Genomic DNA, 21,784 nt, shown 5'->3' with positions numbered 1-21,784 from the left:
GTCTAAAAAGACGACGAACACTGATTTCACTTTTGATTTGCTTATTCTGGCCATTTTGGGGATTCACCACTTCCCGGCCCTTCTTAAAGTCCTTTAAGCCCCTTAGAACTTGAGAGTAGGAGAAAGCCTTTTCCCCGTAAGCTTCACGAATCATTTTGTTCGTCTTCTCAAGAGATTTTTTAAGTTTATCATGAAACTTAAACTTTGCTCGATTGTCGATTCCATTTTTTTCGTAACACGGTCGGCGCGCTGAGGTTAATATTAAGTGCCGTCCTGCAGCTTTCACAGCTTAGATAGCAATGAAACTGAATTCCTTGCAAAGCTTAGCGTTGAATCCACATACTACACGTAGTTTGATCCCACTTTGAACAATATGAGCTGCGCAGGAAATTCAATTGCATTAATTTTGGAACTCATCCTGTTTGCCTCAACCTCCTCCTAATCTTAGGTTTGAAAATAATTATTACTCGTAAAAAAAGTGGGAAAATAAAAAAGATAATATCTTGAATTCTCATTTGCAAATTCAAATAAAAACAAAAAAGAGCAATTTATAAGAAAAAGATAGCAATGTTTGTATTAAAAAATATAAGAAAAAGATATATCGAAAAGGAAAAATGAAACAATAATAAGAATCAAATGCAATTCTATGAAAACACATATAATGCTGCTATTTCTTAATTTTTGCACGTTTTGAGCAAATGTCATATTGTTCAGTTGTCACGATGTTGGTTTAGGTTTCCCTTTTTCACAAAAAACACACATAACAACGACAACGCAAACAAACGTGCACAACTTGTTTGTGTGAATTGGCTGGATGTGTTGAGCCAATAGACTCAACCGGGACGGCAATATCAAAGGCACCTTAGGCGTGGCCACAGAATCGTGAGTAAGCGCTAATGGTAAGTTTTTTGGGCCGTATTCTCATCAAGATCTTTAAGAATTAGCCCGAAGACTTCATGAAACTAAAATGGAGTATGTGCGCATGGAAACTCGCTCAGGCTTGTGATCGCTGCACTCCTCACCTATAATTAAAGCGAACTCAAAAGATTCAATGTTTTGAACTCCCCTCCTTTTTTCACCTTACTTGTGGTTGGTGTTGGCCTCACAAAACGCCTATCTTTCAGTATTTTAATTAAGGGTTTATTATATATCATGGGTATAGACTGCAAATTTAAATGCCGCGATCATTCAAAACTCGAATTTTGATTTTTGACGTGAATGTAGTTGCCGTGTAGTCTGGCGGGATCTCAAAAAAAGAAAAGACCTGAAGTATACCTAGTGCTTGGCGCTGATCTGCAGGTAGATGGGTGGAATGATTGAATTTCTCATCAATTGGTTATATCATTGGTGAATGGTTCCTTCGTTATTTGAAAAACCACAGTCTCTACCACATATCTCCTGTCATATCCCTCGAGTCTTTTTTTGACGAAGTTCCCATGCATTTCATCATCGTTAAGAATCTATTTACAACCGTTTTCCGAACGTTGAACGATAAAAATGGACAGAATACACCATAAAAACATTGAGAAATTTGTAATTGACTTTAATCAGCTGAAAAAGCCATTGAAGAAAAATGCCAGAATTGACGTTGATGGAATCATTTTTGACGTTTTGGGTATTTTCATAGCTATAAGTTTCTTAGTTTCTGTTCATTCTTTTTTAAATAACAAAACGACTCAGATGTCAAAAAAACTGTGCCGTCATCAGGAGAGTATGTTTCGGTAGATGTAGATTACATGTACTCAGGTGTTTTTTCGGTGCGGACTTTGATCGATTGATTGTTATGGGAATGTACACAGCGATAGGTTACTTAGTATCAATGCATTCTTTTTGAAACAACAAGAGGAATCGGATTTCAACACAAACGTGCCCTCATCAGGGGAGAATAGTTATGTTTCGGGAGAAGTAGCTTGCTTACCCTGGTGCCTTCATTGCGGACGTGGCATTGCTCGCGTGCCCTGTCGAATATGCCTCCGTCCATGAACTTCTCGGGCAGCATCTCGCTCAGGGGTGGCAGCTGTAGACCCCTGGTGTCCGGACGGTGAAGGATGGCCACAGACATGGCGTAGACGTACATGTAAGGATTGACTCGGTCATGGGCGTAGACGGATACGGCCTGGAAGTCATCGAAGGTCTCCATTTCTAAGAGAAGAAATTTTCACTTTGTCAGGTGCCAATTCATGATGGCTAATTCAGGGGATGTTGAAAACAGTGTTGGAGGGTAGAACGCTTGGTAAACGGGGGAGAGGAAGGAAGAGAAAAGGATTTTTAGATAGAATGAAAGGAAGTCCGCCTTATTATGAACTGAAGGGGGAAGTCCATGAGTGCAGGGGCGGCTGCCATAAGAACTCCATGAAAACCTACCTTAATTGGTAGAAAGAGTTACATAGGACAGGTTATAAATGATGTAAAACAGAAGAAATATGTAGCTTTGAAAAGGTTAGAGGATAGAGGAGAGAAATGGGGAGCTGCGTCGAACCAATTCTAGGATTGTTGACTACTGATGATGATTTTAATAAAACTGATATGGCAATATTTGGGCTACCTACAATGCCTTTCCCTTGGGCTACAACCTTGTCGTGGTGGAAAGGCTTGCGCGTTACTATGACTCCTAGAGCTGCGATGGCGGGATTAATTCGCAATTATTCCCGGTAGGGCCACCCATGCCAGATAGGTCGAAGGGTAGGAGCCAGACGAAAGGTAGTCCACGTGATGGTGTCACGTAAAAAACACTGTTGGAATGGAAGTGGGAAACCTTACCAACTATCTCTTCCCTGAAAACATAGTGTACAACCAAATGAGCCTCGGAATCTCATCGACCGGGACCTGTCCGCAAAGGGCGGGTGTTGATCACAGCAGTGAGGTCTGCAAGGTCCTCCTTGGAGTTTGATCAAACTAGCCTCGGATGGAATCGAGGGACCTAGCCCTTAAGGGCGGGTGTCGTAGGTTGCAACGAGGTCGGCAAGGTCCTCGGGGTCCTTATCATGCGAAATCCTTGCAAAGACTAGGAGAAGGTATGGATGGAGCGAGTACTTAGCGGGGATGGGATGTTGAAAACAGTGTTAGAGGGAAGAATGTTAGGTAAACGAGGGAGGGGAAGGAAAAGAATAGGATTTTTAGATAGAATGAAAAGTAGTAGGTCTTATTGTGCACTGAAGAGGGAAGTGCATGATGTAGGGGGAGGCTCCCGGAATTCTTCTTAAGCACTCCATGGAAACCTACCTTAATCGGTAGAACACTTTAATAATAATGGCAATATTCAATAGCCAAATGCGTAGAAATACACTTAAAAATAACTTCTGAAATCTTCTGGGGTTTTTCACCGGATGATTTTCTTGCAGGCATGCAAGAAACTCACCCGGTGGAAACATGAGAAGATTTCATGAGTATCAGATGCCGGGAAGGAACAAAATAATTCTGAAAAATCAATTCTACAAATTCTTTCGCTTCAAAGTTAGCGTTGAATTCAAATGAAAAGAGGCCATGAAGATTGATAGGCATTTGTTAAGTTAAAAAGGCTTGGATGGAGAATTATGCTCACCCATGAAGATCTCGATGAGCCTGGTGGCCATCTCTCTGTGCCAGGGCAGGAACAGCGAGAAGTTCTCGTGGCGGCCCAGGCGCATGGGGAGGGAGAGGTCGGGAAGCGTGATGTTCCTCACCGGGACCCTCACGTTCCTGTACTGACCGAACCGCGTGCCCAGGTCACTTGCAACATCTTGGAACCGCTCAGCCTAAGGAAGAGAGAGACAGAGTGAGAAATTTGGTCCGCGAACGTCCGAATCGTCAGAGCATGTAAGAGAAATCAATCAAAGAAATAACCACGAAAACTAACATCGGGGATTCTCCAGTTATTCCTCTAGGAGTGTTATCATCCACTGCGCAGTTAAATTTGTTTACTCAAGTCGCCACTCTCGTCTCTGATGGTCGGAGTGATCCGGATTATACGGAGAAATAAGCAATATTAAGTGCTATTAACCATAATTTATATCATTTCAGATGTGATCTATGAAATCCTTAACTTTTTAATGCTCTTCTTCGCGATTTTAAGTATATTATAGCAAATATTGAGAATAAATGGATCACTCTGAGAATTTCACTATAACCAACAGTTCTAATGTCAACTGAAATATGCACGGAAAAAATTCTAGTTATTTTAAATAAAATGCTGGTTACATTTTATTTCACACTGCCGTTAAATATGAACCTCCAAGACTCACAGTTGCAATTACTAAACTGCACCATATGAATTGTAAATTACGCCGTGTTACGGTATTCAATACCATCAGGGAGCTGCCGCGGACTGCGCGCGCGGCAAAAAACATCGATTTTTTATTTTACTTGATGCTAACGGTCGTAGTTGATTTCTTTGGATGGACACTTTAAATCGTTTTATTGTCATTTAACGTAAATATCTCGAGGTAAATCGGTGATCCTTTTCTTATAATGCCAAATGAACACAAAATAACGACAGAAAACAGAGTCCACCATTTTGTATCGTATCGACGATAAATAAAGCAAGAGAGTGAAGAAATTAGGTTTTATTAAATGGAAATAAAATGTGGTACCAACATATTATAGCTTTTATACAAATAATCTGATTAAAAAGATTCAAGGTCCAAAATCTGTCGAGCACGATATTACCGGTGGCCAACAGCGAGCTGCGAACTGTGCCGCACGTTCGAAGAATCGATCTTTATTTCGGTGTCATAGGTGGTCGCAATTCTCATTTTGGTATTATACTCTATAGGTTTTCTTGTACATGTGGTGTAAATATCTGGAGGTAACTCGGTGGTATTTTTTATAACCCTACACGAACACAAAATTTCGACGACAAAACAGGGTCTGCCATTTTGTATCGTATCGGCCACAAATAATATAACTGAGTCAGGAAAGTTGCCAAGAATTAACAATAATAAACCGCATACTATTATTGATAATTTTTGTTTATATTGAATTACTACAGACGGTGTGGCATTAGTTTAACACGCTGAATTTCGAAAAAAATTCAAAGAGGGCAATTTTTGCGAAATTTGTTCAACTTTGAGGCCAAGTAATTTGTTTGAAAAAATTACCAATGAATAACACTTTGTAACAAAATATTCACTAGTGTATTGACAAAAACTGTGCAAAGTTTCGATTTCCGCACTCGACAAAAATCGATTTTGAGGTTTTGTCCAGCTTTTTTCGATTTCAGCCCACTGTGGGGCGGTCCAAACACACTTGGGGCTCGAGGTGATGACATACATGGAGAAGAGCATATAAAGGCCGCTTTACACGGTGATCATTCGAATTAAATTCATTCGCCGGTACCGCTTTACACGGTGAGTGATTTCGGCGAATTTTCTATGCAGAAATGATGCGCACTGGTGCGACTATCGATAATGTATTTCGATTCTAACGATATTTCCGACCGTTTCTGGCCGCGTGATTTGTTTTGGAAGTCGCAGCCGACGGACCCCTTCGTTTACATGTGCCCTTCAATATACTTTTGTGATGCTTTTACTCTCGGTGGGGTATGACGTACTAAGTAATGAGGGGAATTAGAACGGTACGAATTGATAGCGGAAAACCGCTTTAATAAGACGTGCGTTTTGTGATCCCTTAACGAAGTACCACATAATAAGTTTTTTTTTCGCTGCAGAGCGACGATGATTATGCTTCAACATAGTGCGCTATAGACATGATCACAAGGAAACTTAATCTTCAAATGGCTACCCGAAGTCTTCTCCCTTCCGATTCAGTAAACGATAAAGTAAGTGAAAAAATAATTTGTGGCAAAACTGCACGGTTTTTCTCGCTCAGAAAAACCCTACCCTATGGAGACGAGTCCCGTATTGACGTCGCAGCGCCCCGCTACAATAAAAAAAATATAATAAGCTTAAAACAAAGGCTCCACAAGGGTGAAGGCCGGTCGACAATGAGTATTTATGCTTGGGGTCCCTTCGAGTGCACAGCCTTCACAATGCAGTCGAACAAAGGTCATTCCTGCGCGAGAGAAAAAAGGGACCGGGAAGAGAAAAAAGGAAGGGACCTGCTCTATTCGAAGGAGTGCGTTTCAGCATCCTCATAATTTTTAAAATGAAGTTGGCTCAGAGTGATCCAATTGCTTGCTACTTCCTCATTACCGTAAGGATACGAATGCTCTCAAGATATCTTGTGGGATATTGCGCGCCATTACAGTTAAAGGCTTTCTAAGTACCTAAATTTTTCACCACAGAGAAATCGATGTTCTTTAAATATCGGTGCAGGGGAAAAAGGTGGACTGTGACATTACCCTGTGAGATTGTGACTTCCTAAGTGGGCCAATATGATGTCACGGCTCGTTTTGGTTGGAATGCGTTCACCGAATAAACGGAGATTTTGTCATTAACTGGGAATCTCACCCCAAACTTTAGCGTTCAAATCATTAAATATAGTTTGATAATTGTAAATTAAACAAAACATAGACGCAATCGAGGAAAAAAACGACTTTTTCATACATTAAATATCCCTAATGTTATATCCGAATTACTCACTTTAGACAATTGTTTGTGAATTTATGTTCTCTCAAAGTACATATTAATTATTTGAGCTATTGCATGGGTTAATATGCTTCCAAATTTTTTATATATGATCTTAAAATTCCGAGGTGGATGCCAATGGCAAGATGGACGCCGTGCGCTCATATCATTCACGGAAATCATTCAAGCAAATTAGAACATTCTCGAAATTTCATTCGATTGCTCATTCGAATGCAGGAAATTTCCGTTATACTCAGTGAATGATGGTCATTCGCAATAGCATTCGAATGATCTTTCGAATGAAAATTCACAGTGTAAAGCGGCCTTAAGGAAGATACAGGGGCGGTCTGGGGTGACTGGGGGGCCCTCGGCTGCCCCCCCCTCAGCGGAGGATTCGCCCGCCTCCACCCCCTCCGGAATATTTTAGGATTTTGTATGCCCGGTTAAACGATTTTGACGCTATTCTGGCTATAAAAACAAGATAACATTTTAAAAACAAAATTTTGTAAGAAAAAATATAATGAGAAGTAGAAACTTCACAGCTTATAACATATAATTATATATCATGGTTCAATTATCTATTTATTGAATTTGCTCCTTGAAAATGCCCTGAAATTAATGAACCTTAAAAATAACCTTTTCGAATAACGCTTCTAAAAAGTAAAAGTAAAAATGTAAAATATTATGAAGCACATTTTGGGGAAACAAAGACTTTTGGTTGTTATGCGTTGATAATGTCTAATTAATTATTGCATGGTATTAAGATGTAGTCACAAGTACGTTCCCTTTATGCATACTCGGTGCCTATTGTTTTAAAGTGTAGATAAAAACTTGTGAAAAAATTGATTTACTAATTTTGCAGAAAATTTTAAGCTTGAATTATCAAACATATCTCGAACTATTTTTTAAGGATAACTTTTTTACGATTTGTTTCGTCCATATAATTCAGCTGGCCAATCAAAACTGTTAGGTAGAGAAGAAAAAAAACAAGTAGCATATTCGAATACATTTTTTATATTTTAAATTATTTTGATTTTGATATTTATATTAGAAAAGCTGCGGTTTAAAAAGCATTTTTATCAGTTACTGTCAAGTATTAACGAACCCGATCAATAGTTCATTTATGTTTAGTTTCTTTCGAGTCATTATGTGTTCAGGGACTCGTAAAAATTCAGACAATATAAATAATTACAACTGCATTAATACAACAAACTTCTACAAACTTAAGGAAAGAAATAAAAAATGGCAATTAAGGTCAACTCTACACTACTGACATTCTTTAAATATTGCTGATATTTGACGCGAAGCCGAACTTGAATCCAACAGTCTATCCGAAAACTCCCTTCGAGTGGCAGATGAGCAGGGGTTTGAAATATCAACACGGAGAGCATGCATACGTCAAATAAACAGAAGCAACGCGCCCGCAGAAAATCCAGAAAATAGTTCAGGATATCAATTTCCTACCTTTTTTGGATCATCATATTTCAGAGATATATTTAAGATAGACAGTAGAGGTTTCCGTGGGGTCCTTCCTCATGAAGGCCTCATCCCCTCCAAACTATCAATATTCGCGACTCGTCAAAAGCTGCTAAGGGCGTACAAAAAGCGTTACAAAGATGTTAAACGAATTTGGTTGGGAGCCGCTAGAGACTCGGAGGCTGCGCGGTAAGCTTAGATAGTTTAGTAATTGAGTATGGATATCTTCAAGAGCGACACGGAGATCATATTATTACCCCACTTAATTTCCAGGAACGACAAAAACGATAAAATAATGGAGATATTTAGGCGAACGGATAGGTGCGGGAATTCGTTATCTCCCACGCATGACAAAGGACTTTAATAAATGCTAGGCGTAATTTAGTTAGATCATTTCCTATTCATATCAATACGGCGGGTGTCCCGACATCCCCCGCCACACGCCTATTGAGGCAGCTTGCGGGGTAGTATGCAGATGAAGATGACCACTATAAAACTTTTATTGACAAAACGGCCTACTACACGTGCACGGTAGTGTCTTTATTTATCAAAGAATTTGCCAGAAACGGCCGTTTTCGAGTCTTAAAAATCCCAAATAAACAGGGGGGAATTCCCCAGACGCCCGGTCCCCCGCCCTTTGGTCCAAACCTTCTCCTTCTTCTTCTTATTATTATTATTATTATTATATTATTATTGTGATTATTCTAAGTCCGTGGTCCAAACTTAGATCCGCCTTTGGTATCAGGCTGTGGGTTGTGAAATAGTAGATCGTTTCGTTCCTTTAAGTTTGGCGCAATACGCACATTGAAAATAAAACCTAAGCGTCCAAAAAATTAAAATACGCGTACAAAACGAAGTAAAAATAAACGCAATTGTTGAGAGAAGAAAGAACCGCACGGAAAGTTGACTCGAAGTGCGTCATAAGACGGTATTTTTTAAACTATTAAAATGAAAATACGAACATTCCAACGTACCTGAATCTATATTTAAACTCTCATTGTGTAGTAAATCGATACAGGAACCACTGTTCATGTTCAGCTAATCACTAAAGGTTTTTGAGATATTATTAACATAAAAGAGTTTCATCTTCTTCTCATTTCTTTTTTGCGCACCGCTTCTGTAAACACGTTTCATATTAACACTTCAAAGAGGATGATACTGTCTCACTAACCAAACCAGCATTCACAGAACTACTAAGGCGTACTAAGGAGACTAAGGATTTCGCGGTCTGTGTGAGGTGTGAGGAAAAATAGAGAATATTTGTGTACGCACGTAGCTTCCCCCTCCAACAATGCTTCCTTCCCTACTTCCAGTCCTGGGAGAACTACTTGGGCTGCTATTCTGGATAAGCGATGCAATAAATAGTTGATGCTATTCCGTGGGTCATTATTGCATCGACCCCGTATTCTGAATGAAGGGGTGTAATAATTTTGCTCGGAATATCATCTGGCTATTTCTTGCGCGAGCTATTTCAAAGCTCCGCCTCTTCCCATTTGAAAAACTTTCTGAACAGTTTTCGCAACCAATGAGGGAGAAGATATGTTTTTATGTATTTTACGGAATATTGACTTGCAATTATATATAGTTGCTTTATTTACATTTAAAAATTATATTAAAACCTTGGATGTATATAATACGCTTTAAAAATCTCATTTAGGAAATCAGCTGTTTGTTGTGGTTGTGATAATTTCACAATGGCTTCAGACAGGTGGGTTAGGTCATAATTTCATTGCTATAATGATGATTTATCGGGAATAAATATTGAATCATTTACCTATATCCGATGGGACCTTTATCGTGAGATATATGCTATACGAAATAATCATTGAAAGCTAACTATGTTTGATTTTCTTCGTAATTGTGTTAGGCTTCGAAGTCTGTTTGTTTGTTGCATATCAAAATAAATATGTGTCAACTTTCATTGTATTACTGTATGAACTAGAAGCTTTAGTTTCTAATGCTAGCTTTATATTATATGACTCCCTAATTTCAGTATTCATTCTCTGTTTAGGAAATGAAGTAGGTGGCAACGTCACAGCTGTGCTTTCATGTATTGATGGAATAGTATCGAAATTTCAGCTGCAGATGTGGAAAAAGCAAGGAAGGTGGTGGTGAATTTGAGGATGGATGGAACAGCTGTGAAAAAGTGAATCTAACAATAGTGAATCGTGTGAAAAGTGCTGTTGTGTCACTAATTATTGTTTTTGTATCAGCTGATTTTAATATGCTCACTGAAATTTTTGATAGACCCTGAACTGTGCCGATAAACTGAATCATAATTGTGTGTCCTATAGAGGCAACAATTTGTATTGAATTCCACATGATATATATTGCATTAATACCTCATAGCACAAAATATCTTCTAGATGTCCACAAAATATCTAGAATGTCTGGAGCTAATGTCTAGAAAATATCTTGTAATATCTTCTAGATATTTTGTAGATATCTGTATGTCCGCTTTTCTGATATCTACAAGATATTTTTGAGAAGATATTTTCCAGACATTCATATTCAAACCGGACCCATTAGGAAAATTCAGGATAAATGACTGAAATATAATATTCTTCGGTGCAACAAGATCTTATTGTCAACTGAAAGCCTAAATATATATATATATGTATATACTGGTGGAGCATGAGGTGATATGGTAGGGTGCCTTCTGGGGATTCTTCCTGAATATTGGGAATATGGAACCTCTCTGGCATTCACTTCTTTCTAATGGGGGCTTCCTCCTCCAATTCAAAAGTTGGAAGTTACCAAAGCAGCTTACAATTTCCGTTTAGATTTCTCAATGGAGTCTGCAACATTATCAATGAATATTGATTCAGTGTCTTGCCATGTAGGTTTAGAAGAATTTTTAATGCAAGTTTTTGCCAACGTATTTAAACATCATCAGGGCAATGAATGAATGATATTTATATGAATGAGTACATAACTGTGATACGTAAAAGGTTATGGCAATATTTGTTATCATAGTAAAAAATAGTAGTAAATTAATTATAATTAGCATATACTAGAATTTTGACATACCTTTTATTCCATTGAATTGGATTTGTTTACTGATGGTAACTAAGCTGAGACTGCTCATAGTTATCTATCAATTTTGATTTCACTGGACATGTACAAAAAGAGTCTCCGCTCAAAAAGACAATTGCTAGACATCTAGAAGATTTTTATAATATCCACGGCATTGAAGGTATTTTCTAGACTTCTTGTAGATATTTAAAATATCCAAGACATTGAAGATATTTTCTAGACATCTAGAAGATATTTAAAATATCCAAGACATTGAAGATATTTTGTGCTATGTGGGATGTTGTTCATGGATATTCCATTAACCGTTTGTGGTGAATCATATTTGTTCGGAAAATTTATTGGCGTTCGGAGAAATCCTTTGTTTTCAGGCAAGTAATTCAAGTCGACTGCCCGTGTTATAATTTAATAAAGTTTAAGTTTTAATTGTAGAAGGTATCGAATATAGTGGGGAAAATAATTTCGACTCGTAGCATGTATTTGTCGATACTGTCCAATTGAGGAAATGAACGGCTGATCAAAATATATGGTATTATTACGGTAATGTATGGTTTTCATTAAAAGCTATAACTATTATTTGGCGTAGTGTGTTAACACAAGCTTGAAATTTTTCATGTAGCCCAAATTGAGGATGTTTTCGTCGTACGTCAAGTGTTGAAACAAAATTATGCATTGTAAATATGAATGCACTACGGAAAACTTGGGCTATTCGTTGTAATTCTTTGCATTAATTGTTATTGTTTTCGTACTATCGATGAAGCAAGCATGTGTTCCACATATTAAGCTCGAAAGTTAATTCCTACCCAATTCGCTTAACTAGTTAAATATTCATCACTTATGCTACGATTATTTAACTAAAATAAAGTAGATATCATTTTATTTTTGTCTATTATTCCATTTTTTAATACTTGATTAGGTTACTTTAACCTCAGAAAAACAATGCAACATCGCAATGCGCACGTTTTCTAGGTTGCAATATCGGATAGCTCGGCTTGGGAGACGGTGTAATATTATTGCAACCCTACCGGGTGCGAATCGCCGTTCAGAATAGTGAAGTGCAACGGCGCTATAGCTATTTTGAGAATTGCGTCTTCCGGTGTAATAAAAACACGAATTGCAACCGTTCTGAATACCGTATTGCATCTGAGTTACAAAACGCTATATTATTGCAACTTCGGGTGTAATATCGGCGAATAGCATGATGCTATTCCATCCAGAATAGCAGCCTTGGCTCTGATTCCCACGGTACCCTTAGTAAATAAATCATACAAGTGAGATGCGTAACTATACCCTGACATTGTAAACTGATATTTTTTCTCGATGAATAAATTTTGGTATCGATTGCCCAGAAACACCTGCGGGGATATCGGGTTTCTCTACGGAACTGGAGGCTTTGGGAAGATCGGGCAAGAGAAAAAATGTAATGTCACATGATCCGTAGTAGTCCTCAAAATATATTGACATATGCACGGTCGCACTTGAGGTTGCCACCGTGGTCTTATCGTCTCTTCTTAAGAGGGAGATTCACACGCACTCGTCGTCGTATTTGGCCAAAGCGTGGGACAGGAGAGGGAGAAGAGACGCGATCAGCGCCCCAACGCATGCCGGCCGATTCACGATATACGCAAACTTTGTGCGGGCCCCCGAAGCTCGGGGCCCCCAGAGTCCTCTCGATGGCAGTTCTCTACACAACTCCCTCATAGCGTTATGAGGCTTATGCGCAATGAAATTATTGACGACCCAGAGGACTCTGGGGGCCCCTTGACCTCGGGGCCCTCGGCGATCGCCGACCAGCCGACCAAGCCAGATCGCCCCTTGAAGGCAGAATGGGCGGCAGTTTTCAAGATAGTACAGTTGAAGAAAGAAGTTGATTTTTAAGACCAAATTCGTCAACTCACCGGCTTAAAACAAAATATCATCGAAACATTAAAAAGAACCTGAAGGCATAAAATCGCTATAAATATTTCATTGGAAAGAAAAAAAAATTCCTTCAAAAAGCAGAGTAATTAGTTTTATTTAAAATGCAATATCTGTCGGAGATAAATATATTAGATACAGAAGTTCAGGAAGTCTACTGGGTACGCATTACGACCGCAAATCGAGGGATCTGGCTTCAAATCCCGGTCAGGGCGAATGATTTTTCCTCTCAGAAATTTCGCACAAATTTGCAAATAGATTTTTTCTAGAGGTTTCTGACCACTTTTAGAATGGACTGCTGCTGCTGAAAAAAGATTTCTCTCCCCTAAATAGTGTTTATGGAGAAAATAAGATAAATGGAGTTAAAAGGAGAGCTGATTAATAAAGACCGGTAAGATGATCCAGTTTAGACTTTTTGATTAAATGCACTTTTGGCTAGCCCCGCATTGGAACCTGCCTTGGTGAACCATTCGGTCATTAAGTGTGTGCCAAGCTGCGACAACGTACTAGTATTTTTTTAAATAGTGCATCTTAAAGCGTCAACGACAGAGTTGCTGAATCCGTCAACGGCGCCACAAGGCGCCATGGACAACGATTCGCCGGAGTCGCCGGACTCCGTCTGGGAATTCGAGCTTCCACCAGAGGATACAGCCAAGTTGCCACCAGAATCCGCGCCATCATCGCCAGGAGAGAGCCAACAGCCGGACAACCCAGTTCCTGTCCCGGTGAGTCATGGCATTAACCCCACTCCCTCCCATGTGGTCCCAGAGTGTAACAGTGATTCAGTGCAAATTTCGATCCATCCTGACAAGCTCTTAGATGCAAAAGTGCGCATCATTCTCGGCCTTCCGCCAATTAGTCAACCACCCTGTTCATCTGATGATCAATTCGTTCGGCCAAAAAAGCGCTGCCGCGTCGGAACTCCACCGCTGCCAGAACCAGTGACTACCGTCAACCAGTTCGCCGCCCTCGACGACAACGCTGATCAATTAGGCCCTCTTCTGGACCGTTACTCAGAAAATCACGCGGCATCAACTTCTACCGCCGCCTCTCGGCCCAGATCACCTACCTTACGTACAACAAGTCAAAACGACCCTCTTCAGGACCGTCAAAGTGGAAATTCATCGCAATTTCAGGCTAAGCGATCTAAAATTCCACCTATCTTTCTAAAAGATTCCACGCAATGGTCAATCAAACACCGCGCGATCATCTCTGCATGCAATTCTCCTCCGATTAGTCACTCAACGGGCAGCCAGATCAGGGTTCAACCTCAATCAGTGGACGATTACCGCGCCCTAGTCAAGCATTTTGATGCAAAGAAATGGGAATATTATTCCTACCAGTTGCCTGAGGATAAGAAAATATTTCTCACTGTTCGCGGTTTATTGCATGACACAACTTGCGAAGAAATCCATGAATCCCTTCAACAAGAAGGACTCACCGCTGATGACGTCGTGCAACTACGCACAACCCGGCCGACAAAAGCTGAAAGAGAACGCAGAGAACGTCTCCGCCGTGACAATCCTGATGCAGAACTGCCGCCATTACCCACCAGATTGCTTCCTCTGTTTCAAATTAAGCTCTCCAAACCGGAAGACAAGCCGAAATTTATGGAACTTACATATTTATGCGGTTTACATGTAACAATTGAAATCTTCAAACCATCCACCGGCCCGCCGCAATGTACGCGCTGCCAGCGTCACGGTCACACCTACAAAAGCTGTGGAATGCAGACACGTTGCGTCCGTTGCGGAGACTTCCACTCACATAAAGACTGCACGCTCTTCAAGCCGGAACCGCCAAAATGTGCCAACTGCGCCGGAAATCATCCAGCGAATTACAAAGGCTGTCCTTCATACAAAACCTTCGCAGAAAAACTTCGCGGCAACAGAACTTCTCCTGCAAATACAGCTACCGTGCCACCGCTTGATAGCTTTCCTCCTTTTCCAAATCAACAAAACCCTGTTCCCTCTACTTCCCAGCAAAATCCAACATCCTCCGACTTCAACCTGCAATCGATCATTTCGTCCTTTCTCACTCCTTCCGTTAAACAAAAACTTACCTCTTTCCTCTCCAACTTGGTTAAAAAAAACTCCTTGCTCCCTCTACCACTCCTAAATCAGAAATCATAATAAACGAAGTGATTCAAGCGGCGGTTACTCTCCTAAGCGATGGCTAGTCACCGAGCGACGCAAGTCAGAATACTGCAATGGAACATTTGCGGAATAGCACAAAAACAGGAAGAACTCCGACACTTACTTTCTACGCACTCAATCGACGCAGCTTTCATCCAGGAAACGTTTCTTAAGCCAGACAAAAACTTTTATGTGCCAGGTTTCACGAAATATCGACGCGACCGTGAAGACCCCAGAGGAGGAGGCGTTCTTCTGTTGATCAAGAGTTCCATAACATCAACACAAATATCAACCAGTCATGAATCGTCAGTAGAAGCAGTTGGAGCCAAGATCCGAACCAGCATTGGAGACATCAATCTTTGGTCTGTCTACCGGCCTCCGAAATGTCCAAAGAAGGAAGATATTTTACACATCAACTCTCTTCTCACCGGACGAGCCATCGCCGGCGGGGACTTCAATGCAAAATGTTTCGATTGGGGCAGCAATTCGTCGAACAGAGCCGGATTAATGCTGCAGCAACTTCAAAAAACCAGAAACCTCAACGTCCTCGCTCCCAGTACCCCAACCCATTTCACTCCGCAAGCAACCTCTGATATCCTAGATATCTCTCTCACCTTAAACCTTCCCCAAACCAGCCATCCAATTACCCTAGACACTTCCTCCTCCGACCATCTGCCTGTCCTTTTCACAATAAACTGCTCACCGGCTCATAAATCAACGACATCAAAGAAGCGTGTAAATTACAGCAAATTTGCACACTTTCTCGGAGACAATTTCCACCACTTGCAAGATATTCCTTTAGAATGCAGAAGTGACGCTGATAATTTAATTCATCAAATTACCTCCCTGATTAAACATGCAGAAAAAGAAGCCACTTATTCACCACCACCGGAAACTCTTCCTGATGCTGTTCCGGAGGACATCCTGAAAACCATCGCGCGGAGGAACACAGCAAGAAAAATCTGGCAGCGCACTCGACTAAGAGAAGATCGCCAACTGTTCAACGCGCTACGCAACAAAGTACAACGAATGTTAAAGGAACATCGTCAGAAATGCTGGGACCGAAAAGTGGAATTACTTCGCAGCGAAGACGGCACCATTTGGCCGGTTTCCAAAGCCCTGCGTAAACTGAGACGCCAGATTCCTGCACTATAATCTTCAAACCGCCACGCCATCACGGATAATGAAAAAGCAGAACTTTTTGCGAAGCAGCTGGAACTCCGATTTACAAATGATTTACAATCAGAAAAAGAAAGTGAGTGCACAGAAGCCTGGCTGAGTCTACAGTTCTGCCCGCTGTCTGAGCCACATCTTATCACGTCTGCTGAGGTGAAAACTACCATAAAAAATCTCAAGCGGAAATCGGCTCCTGGCCCAGACGGGATCCTAAACAGGCTTCTAAAAAATCTGCCAAACCCCATCATTGACCTTCTGACTAAATTATTCAACTTTTTAGTCCAAATTTCATACTTCCCTACATCTTGGAAGCTTGCGAAGATAATTATGTTACCAAAACCCAATAAACCGACTTCTAATCCATCATCCTACCGGCCGATTAGTCTTTTAAACACCATCGGGAAGCTATTCGAATCAGTACTTCATTACCGTCTGAAGAATATCCTCATTGAACAAGACTTAATCAAGCCAGAACAAACCGGTTTTCGCTCCAAGACATCCACAACCCATCAAATTGTCCGACTCACTGAATAAATCATTGCCGGATTCAATGGAAAACTGATTACTCATGCCGTCTTCCTGGACCTCGAAGCAGCATTCGACCGGGTCTGGACTCTGGGCCTAATATATAAGCTTTCCTTACTCCCAATTCCAACCTACCTCTTGAAAATCCTACAGTCCTTTGTTTCCGATCGAACCTTCTATGTCCAAATTAATTCCGCTTCCTCTTCCTTCTACTCCATCACCTCTGGCGTCCCACAAGGAGCCATACTCTCCCCCACCCTTTTCAACTTATTTGTCAACGATACTCCTACCTTCCCCGAAACCAAACTATTTCTCTACGCTGACGACATCACCATATTGGCCCAGGGTTCCGACCCGGAACGGACAGCGGACCAGCTTCAAGACCATATTGATTCCTATGAAGAATGGGCAGACATTTGGAAGTTATCCATCAACGCAACCAAATGCTCACATCTAGTCTTCAGCAAAAGAAGAAAAGTAGGCGAAGGACATCGCATCTACTTCCGAAATAAAACAATTCCAAAATGCCAAACAATTAAATACCTCGGAGTTCTACTAGATAATAAACTAATCTGGTCCACTCATATCCAATCTGCTGTACAGAAGGCCTCAGGAATCAGCTCATCTCTCCAGCCCTTATTAAGGAAGAGTTCGCCGCTTTCCATCAAAACTAAACTTCTGCTTTATCATTCTACAATCAAACCAATACTCACATATGCAGCACCGGCTTGGCTTCATGCAGCACCATCTCATCTCAAGAAAATTCAGGTCGCCGAAAACAAGATCATTCGTAAAATAATAAATGCGCCATGGTTTATGAGCAACAAAAACATCAGGAAAGACCTCAAACTATGTCCAGTTCTAACTTATCTAAAATCGCACTTGTCTAAATTCGAAAAATCTTTCGCTGCTACTAAAAATCCATTATTAGAAAATCTCTGGGACTACGAAATACCTGTTAAACCAAAATACTTTTATCCCAAATCTGCCCTAAACCCTACCCACATTCCCAATCCCTAACTCCCCCAATTAACTATGCCATGACTCATGTAAAAATTTAAAAAGTGATTGTCTTTAGCTGCAAGAAACAACAAGAAAAGGGAAACACCCAGGAGACAGCCGGATTGGCTGGGAACTGCGGACTAAACAATGAAAGAGATACTTGCGAGGACAGGACTTTTGGCTAGCAAAATAAGTCAAAGGAAAGTCAATTGTAGCCATCCTTTTTAATTTTAAAATCCTCAACACAATTTAGCGACATTGTGCTACATAACCTCACTAACATCGGTAGATATATCATACTTACAGGAAGAGGTACATTGTTATTTCAACTATCATCCGTCTTTCTACTGAGGTAATGTGCTCTGCGCAATTGAAATGGGCCATCATTTTCCCCTAGCTACCAAGCTATAAGAAGGATTGCAAGTGCCGCTGAGCGATACTTTACACATATACGAGTATTATGCAAGATATTTTTGTCGTAGGAGTAAGCACTGAAAATTTCCACTTTCGAACATAGTTGAAGTTTTGTCACATAATCTTCCAAGGTTATTATCGCAGGAAACAAGGAAAAGTAGTCAGCCATTAACACTCCATAACATGGCAACAGAAGTCACGCTCATGCATTCAGAAATTGATCTTTCGGAAAAAATTCTTTCCTGCGGTTATCTAATTTATCGAAAAGTTATTATTGATTTATATTTGAAATTTAATACTTAATAAAACGTGACTAAATTACTTCTCTTAACAGAAGGACGTAATTTTAGGGATAATGCTACACTAAATACCAATTGAGGACATATATCTCCATTTCGAGACTTTCGAGAGTCTCGTTGATGTGGTATCGTCTCGTCTCTTCAAAAAGTGGTCTCGTCTCGAATTCTACCCAACAGTCTAGCCGCGAGTCTTGTCTTGAAAACGAGACGAGACGAGATAGTCTCGAGTCTCGCGGCACTCTATCCACCCCTGCTTGCCACTCACCAGAAATTCTTTGCAGGGGATATCGAAGACAGCGCCGCGGTCGCCTTTTGGCACGAAGATGGGCTCCATCGGGCGTCCCAGCAAGTAGAGCAACTGGTGCTGGTGATCGACCGTGTTTGCCATTTTCTCTGCTTATTAATTCCTCTTCTCCGCGACTCAGTCACTTTTTTAGGATTGAGTTCTTAGGTCGACGTCAGGTGATTTTTCTGCTGGCAGTCGAATGGCTGGAGTCGATTCCCATGAGGAAAGAGGAGCTTATATATGTCCGCGGGGACATATTTTCACAACTCGGGTGCGCGCGCACAAAGGCGCTGAAGGTGGCGGGCGAAACGGAGGGATTAGGGAAACGAATCGTTCCATCGGTGGTTTCCCTTCGTTCGGTCGTTCCCATTTTCCCTACGCAGGACGTGATTCACGGCCTAAATTTTCCGATGCTAAAGGATGACGGCCGGGTTTTCACGGCTTGAATTTTTCGAAGCAAAAGGCCAAATGCCGTGTTTTCACGGTTTCGCGGTCAAGCATGCCAAGTGGGTCCCAACCGCCATTAGGGTCCCTCGGCGCGAGAGGTCCGACCCTTTCCTATTGTCCGCGTGGGGATTATCTCGGTCCATTCCGGCACTTAGTGACCCAGTCAAGGAAGGGGCTCATGGTCACTTATTTGTTTATAAGGTGGAATAACTAAAAACGTAAATGTTGCATTTTTTGAAATCAATGCCAAGAATTACATTCTGGATGTTTTGCTGATCGGTTTCAAATTTTAAACGGAACTCTAGCGTTCATATTAACGGAGTTTATCATCACCTAGAACAAATTTTGGAGACGTCTGCCCTGTACACTAGGGCGGATCGCAAAAATCGATTTTTTTCAAATCCATCTGGCCCAATGAAAAAAAGTTGTGGGACCGATCAAAAAAAAGGCCTGAAAAATTTGAGACCTCTAGGTGAACCCCTGACCCTCGCTCAAATGCAATGTAGGGGGGGAAGGTCAAAATTCGAAAAATATAAAATTTTATGGTCATTTCCTATAGATTTTGCCGAGTTACTGGTCTTTAAGGACAAAAATTTCGTTCATTTTGACGTATCTGCCACCGTTTAGCCACAAAATGCCTAATTTGAGTCCGCGCCCGCGAAGAAAATATTACAACGCCCGCGCAGCGTCGCGGATACAAGAGCAGCAAGGCGATTCCGTCCCCTCCCCGCTCGCTTCTCCCCCTCCCATGCCTCGAATGCAGCAAAATTCATCTCGCGTGTGCTGCTAGGAGGGCGTTTATCTTTGATAATATAAATCGGAAGATGGTAGAAGGTAAAAAACGGTGCGTAGTGAGACGACTTGTCCCTTATTTGGCGCCTCGTCGGCGTTAAACAAATCGATGTTACCAACTTTTAGAGAAGTGATGAAATATTTTTAGATCTGCGAACGCAGGAAAGGAGCCTGCAGTCTATGAAGAGGCCTCTCGAGTGGCTATAAAGGTGTGCGAACTATGGTGACGCGCTTCTCTTCCATTGTGAATGTGACTAAATGGATTTAACGGTACCACAGGAAGTACTATAACTTACGGAAAATTAGAATAGGCCAAAAGTAGGGTTTTATTGAAGTATAAAACTCAAAGAACATTTTAAAGGAACATTTTTAATTATGCGATATTTTTGCGTGTAAGTGCAAGGAGGAGCATAAGTTTCCCCCAATGAAGAAGTAGTTTGACAGACAAGCTGACGAAAAGAAAGATAACGGCTGCTCGATTGAATCCTAAAGAAACTCGACAACTGAGGAAAAAAATGGAATAAGCGGAGATCGATTAGTCAACATCGTCAATTCTTGTTCGGGAAAATAGTATCAAAAATTTTCTTCATCAATTCATTCGAAGAAAATGAAATTAGCCGAGATGTATCTCTACTTTCCTCATAAAATAAACATTAAGGACTATAAACTCAAATTGGAACTTCTTCGGGGAAAATGCGTCTGCCAACTGTGATAGAGGTATATGCAAGAACCAAGGAACAGCAATGATCGTTCCCGCAACTTTAGCCGACGCAAAAGTCATAACTTCGTAAGATACATCAAAGCTAGTGTACCAGAATCACTTACGTACACAGAAAAAGATGCTGCCTACTGACAAATCGCTGTCGAGTTTACAAAATTATCCGAATATTAAGAAAATGTTCATCAGATTTAATACAAGCCTATGCTCATCTTCACCAGTGGAAAGACTATTTTCACTTGCTGGGTTTATCCATTCCCCTGTGAGGGGAGCTCTGTCGGACAAACTTTTTGAAAAACTTGTATTCCTCAAGGGGAATGATTCATTCATAGAGAGCAACATTTGATAATTTTTATATTGAAAAATCTCAAATATATATGTGTATGTTAGAATTTTTATGTTTATTTATGTGTTAGAACGTTTTAAAAGATGTCTTAGTTTCCTTACAAGTGTATTTTGTATTTCAAATACAGAAGTCCAAGGTATTTGGTATTTTGCATTTCAAATACTCCTCGGCCTGTATTTTGCCCAGCCCTGCCTACTGTGGATAAAAAAAGAGAGGTTTCATCAAAGGGCTCCATTTTATTCGAACGAAAGACTATACTCTTGTCTGATAAAAAAATGGCAAGAGGACTTATCAATACAAGTTTAGAGGGGAATGTATGGTGTTAATTGAAGAAACAGGGTCCCACTTTTGGAGGTTTGCCTCCCCCGTCGGAGGATTAGCAAAAGTTATAAAATCTGCGATTATCGATTCCTTTCGGAGTGAAAAGTAGACACAACATTGAAAAAGGAGGCATCATCCCTTTGCTATAAGCATAATTCTAACATCCCTTGCAGTGTGGGCAAACTCATCTCCGGATTCCCACCGGGTTAATTTTTCTATAATGGCCAACATTTCAATCTCCGACTCGGGGCTCATCCTAAGAGATAAATTTTGTTGAATCCCGAAAAGAGTTTACCCACATCATTCGTCGGGAAAGCATTAAATCCGTATTTCATCCCTTAGGCCCAGCGCACACGGTGTGACTGTTTTACAACTACCGTTGCAAACCAGTTGC

General features: G+C 40.7%; 1 protein-coding gene across 1 annotated transcript in view; it reads right to left on the bottom strand.

Moving 5' to 3' along the window:
- Positions 1–12,713, bottom strand: part of LOC124155268 (phenoloxidase 1-like) — a 32,116-nt gene extending 19,403 nt beyond the window's left edge. Inside the window, exons 1-3 of the mRNA XM_046528987.1 lie at positions 12,643–12,713; positions 9,599–9,617; positions 1,919–2,134 (exon numbers count right to left, since the gene is read on the bottom strand). Of these exons, the coding sequence (XP_046384943.1) occupies positions 1,919–2,134; positions 9,599–9,617; positions 12,643–12,713 (306 nt within the window). The remainder of the gene's footprint in view (positions 1–1,918; positions 2,135–9,598; positions 9,618–12,642) is intronic.
- Positions 12,714–21,784: the final 9,071 nt, after the last annotated feature.

This window comes from Ischnura elegans, chromosome 3, assembly GCF_921293095.1.
Source record: "Ischnura elegans chromosome 3, ioIscEleg1.1, whole genome shotgun sequence".
NCBI classification, from domain to species: Eukaryota; Metazoa; Arthropoda; class Insecta; order Odonata; family Coenagrionidae; genus Ischnura; species Ischnura elegans.
This window is presented reverse-complemented; position numbering and strand designations above follow the sequence as displayed.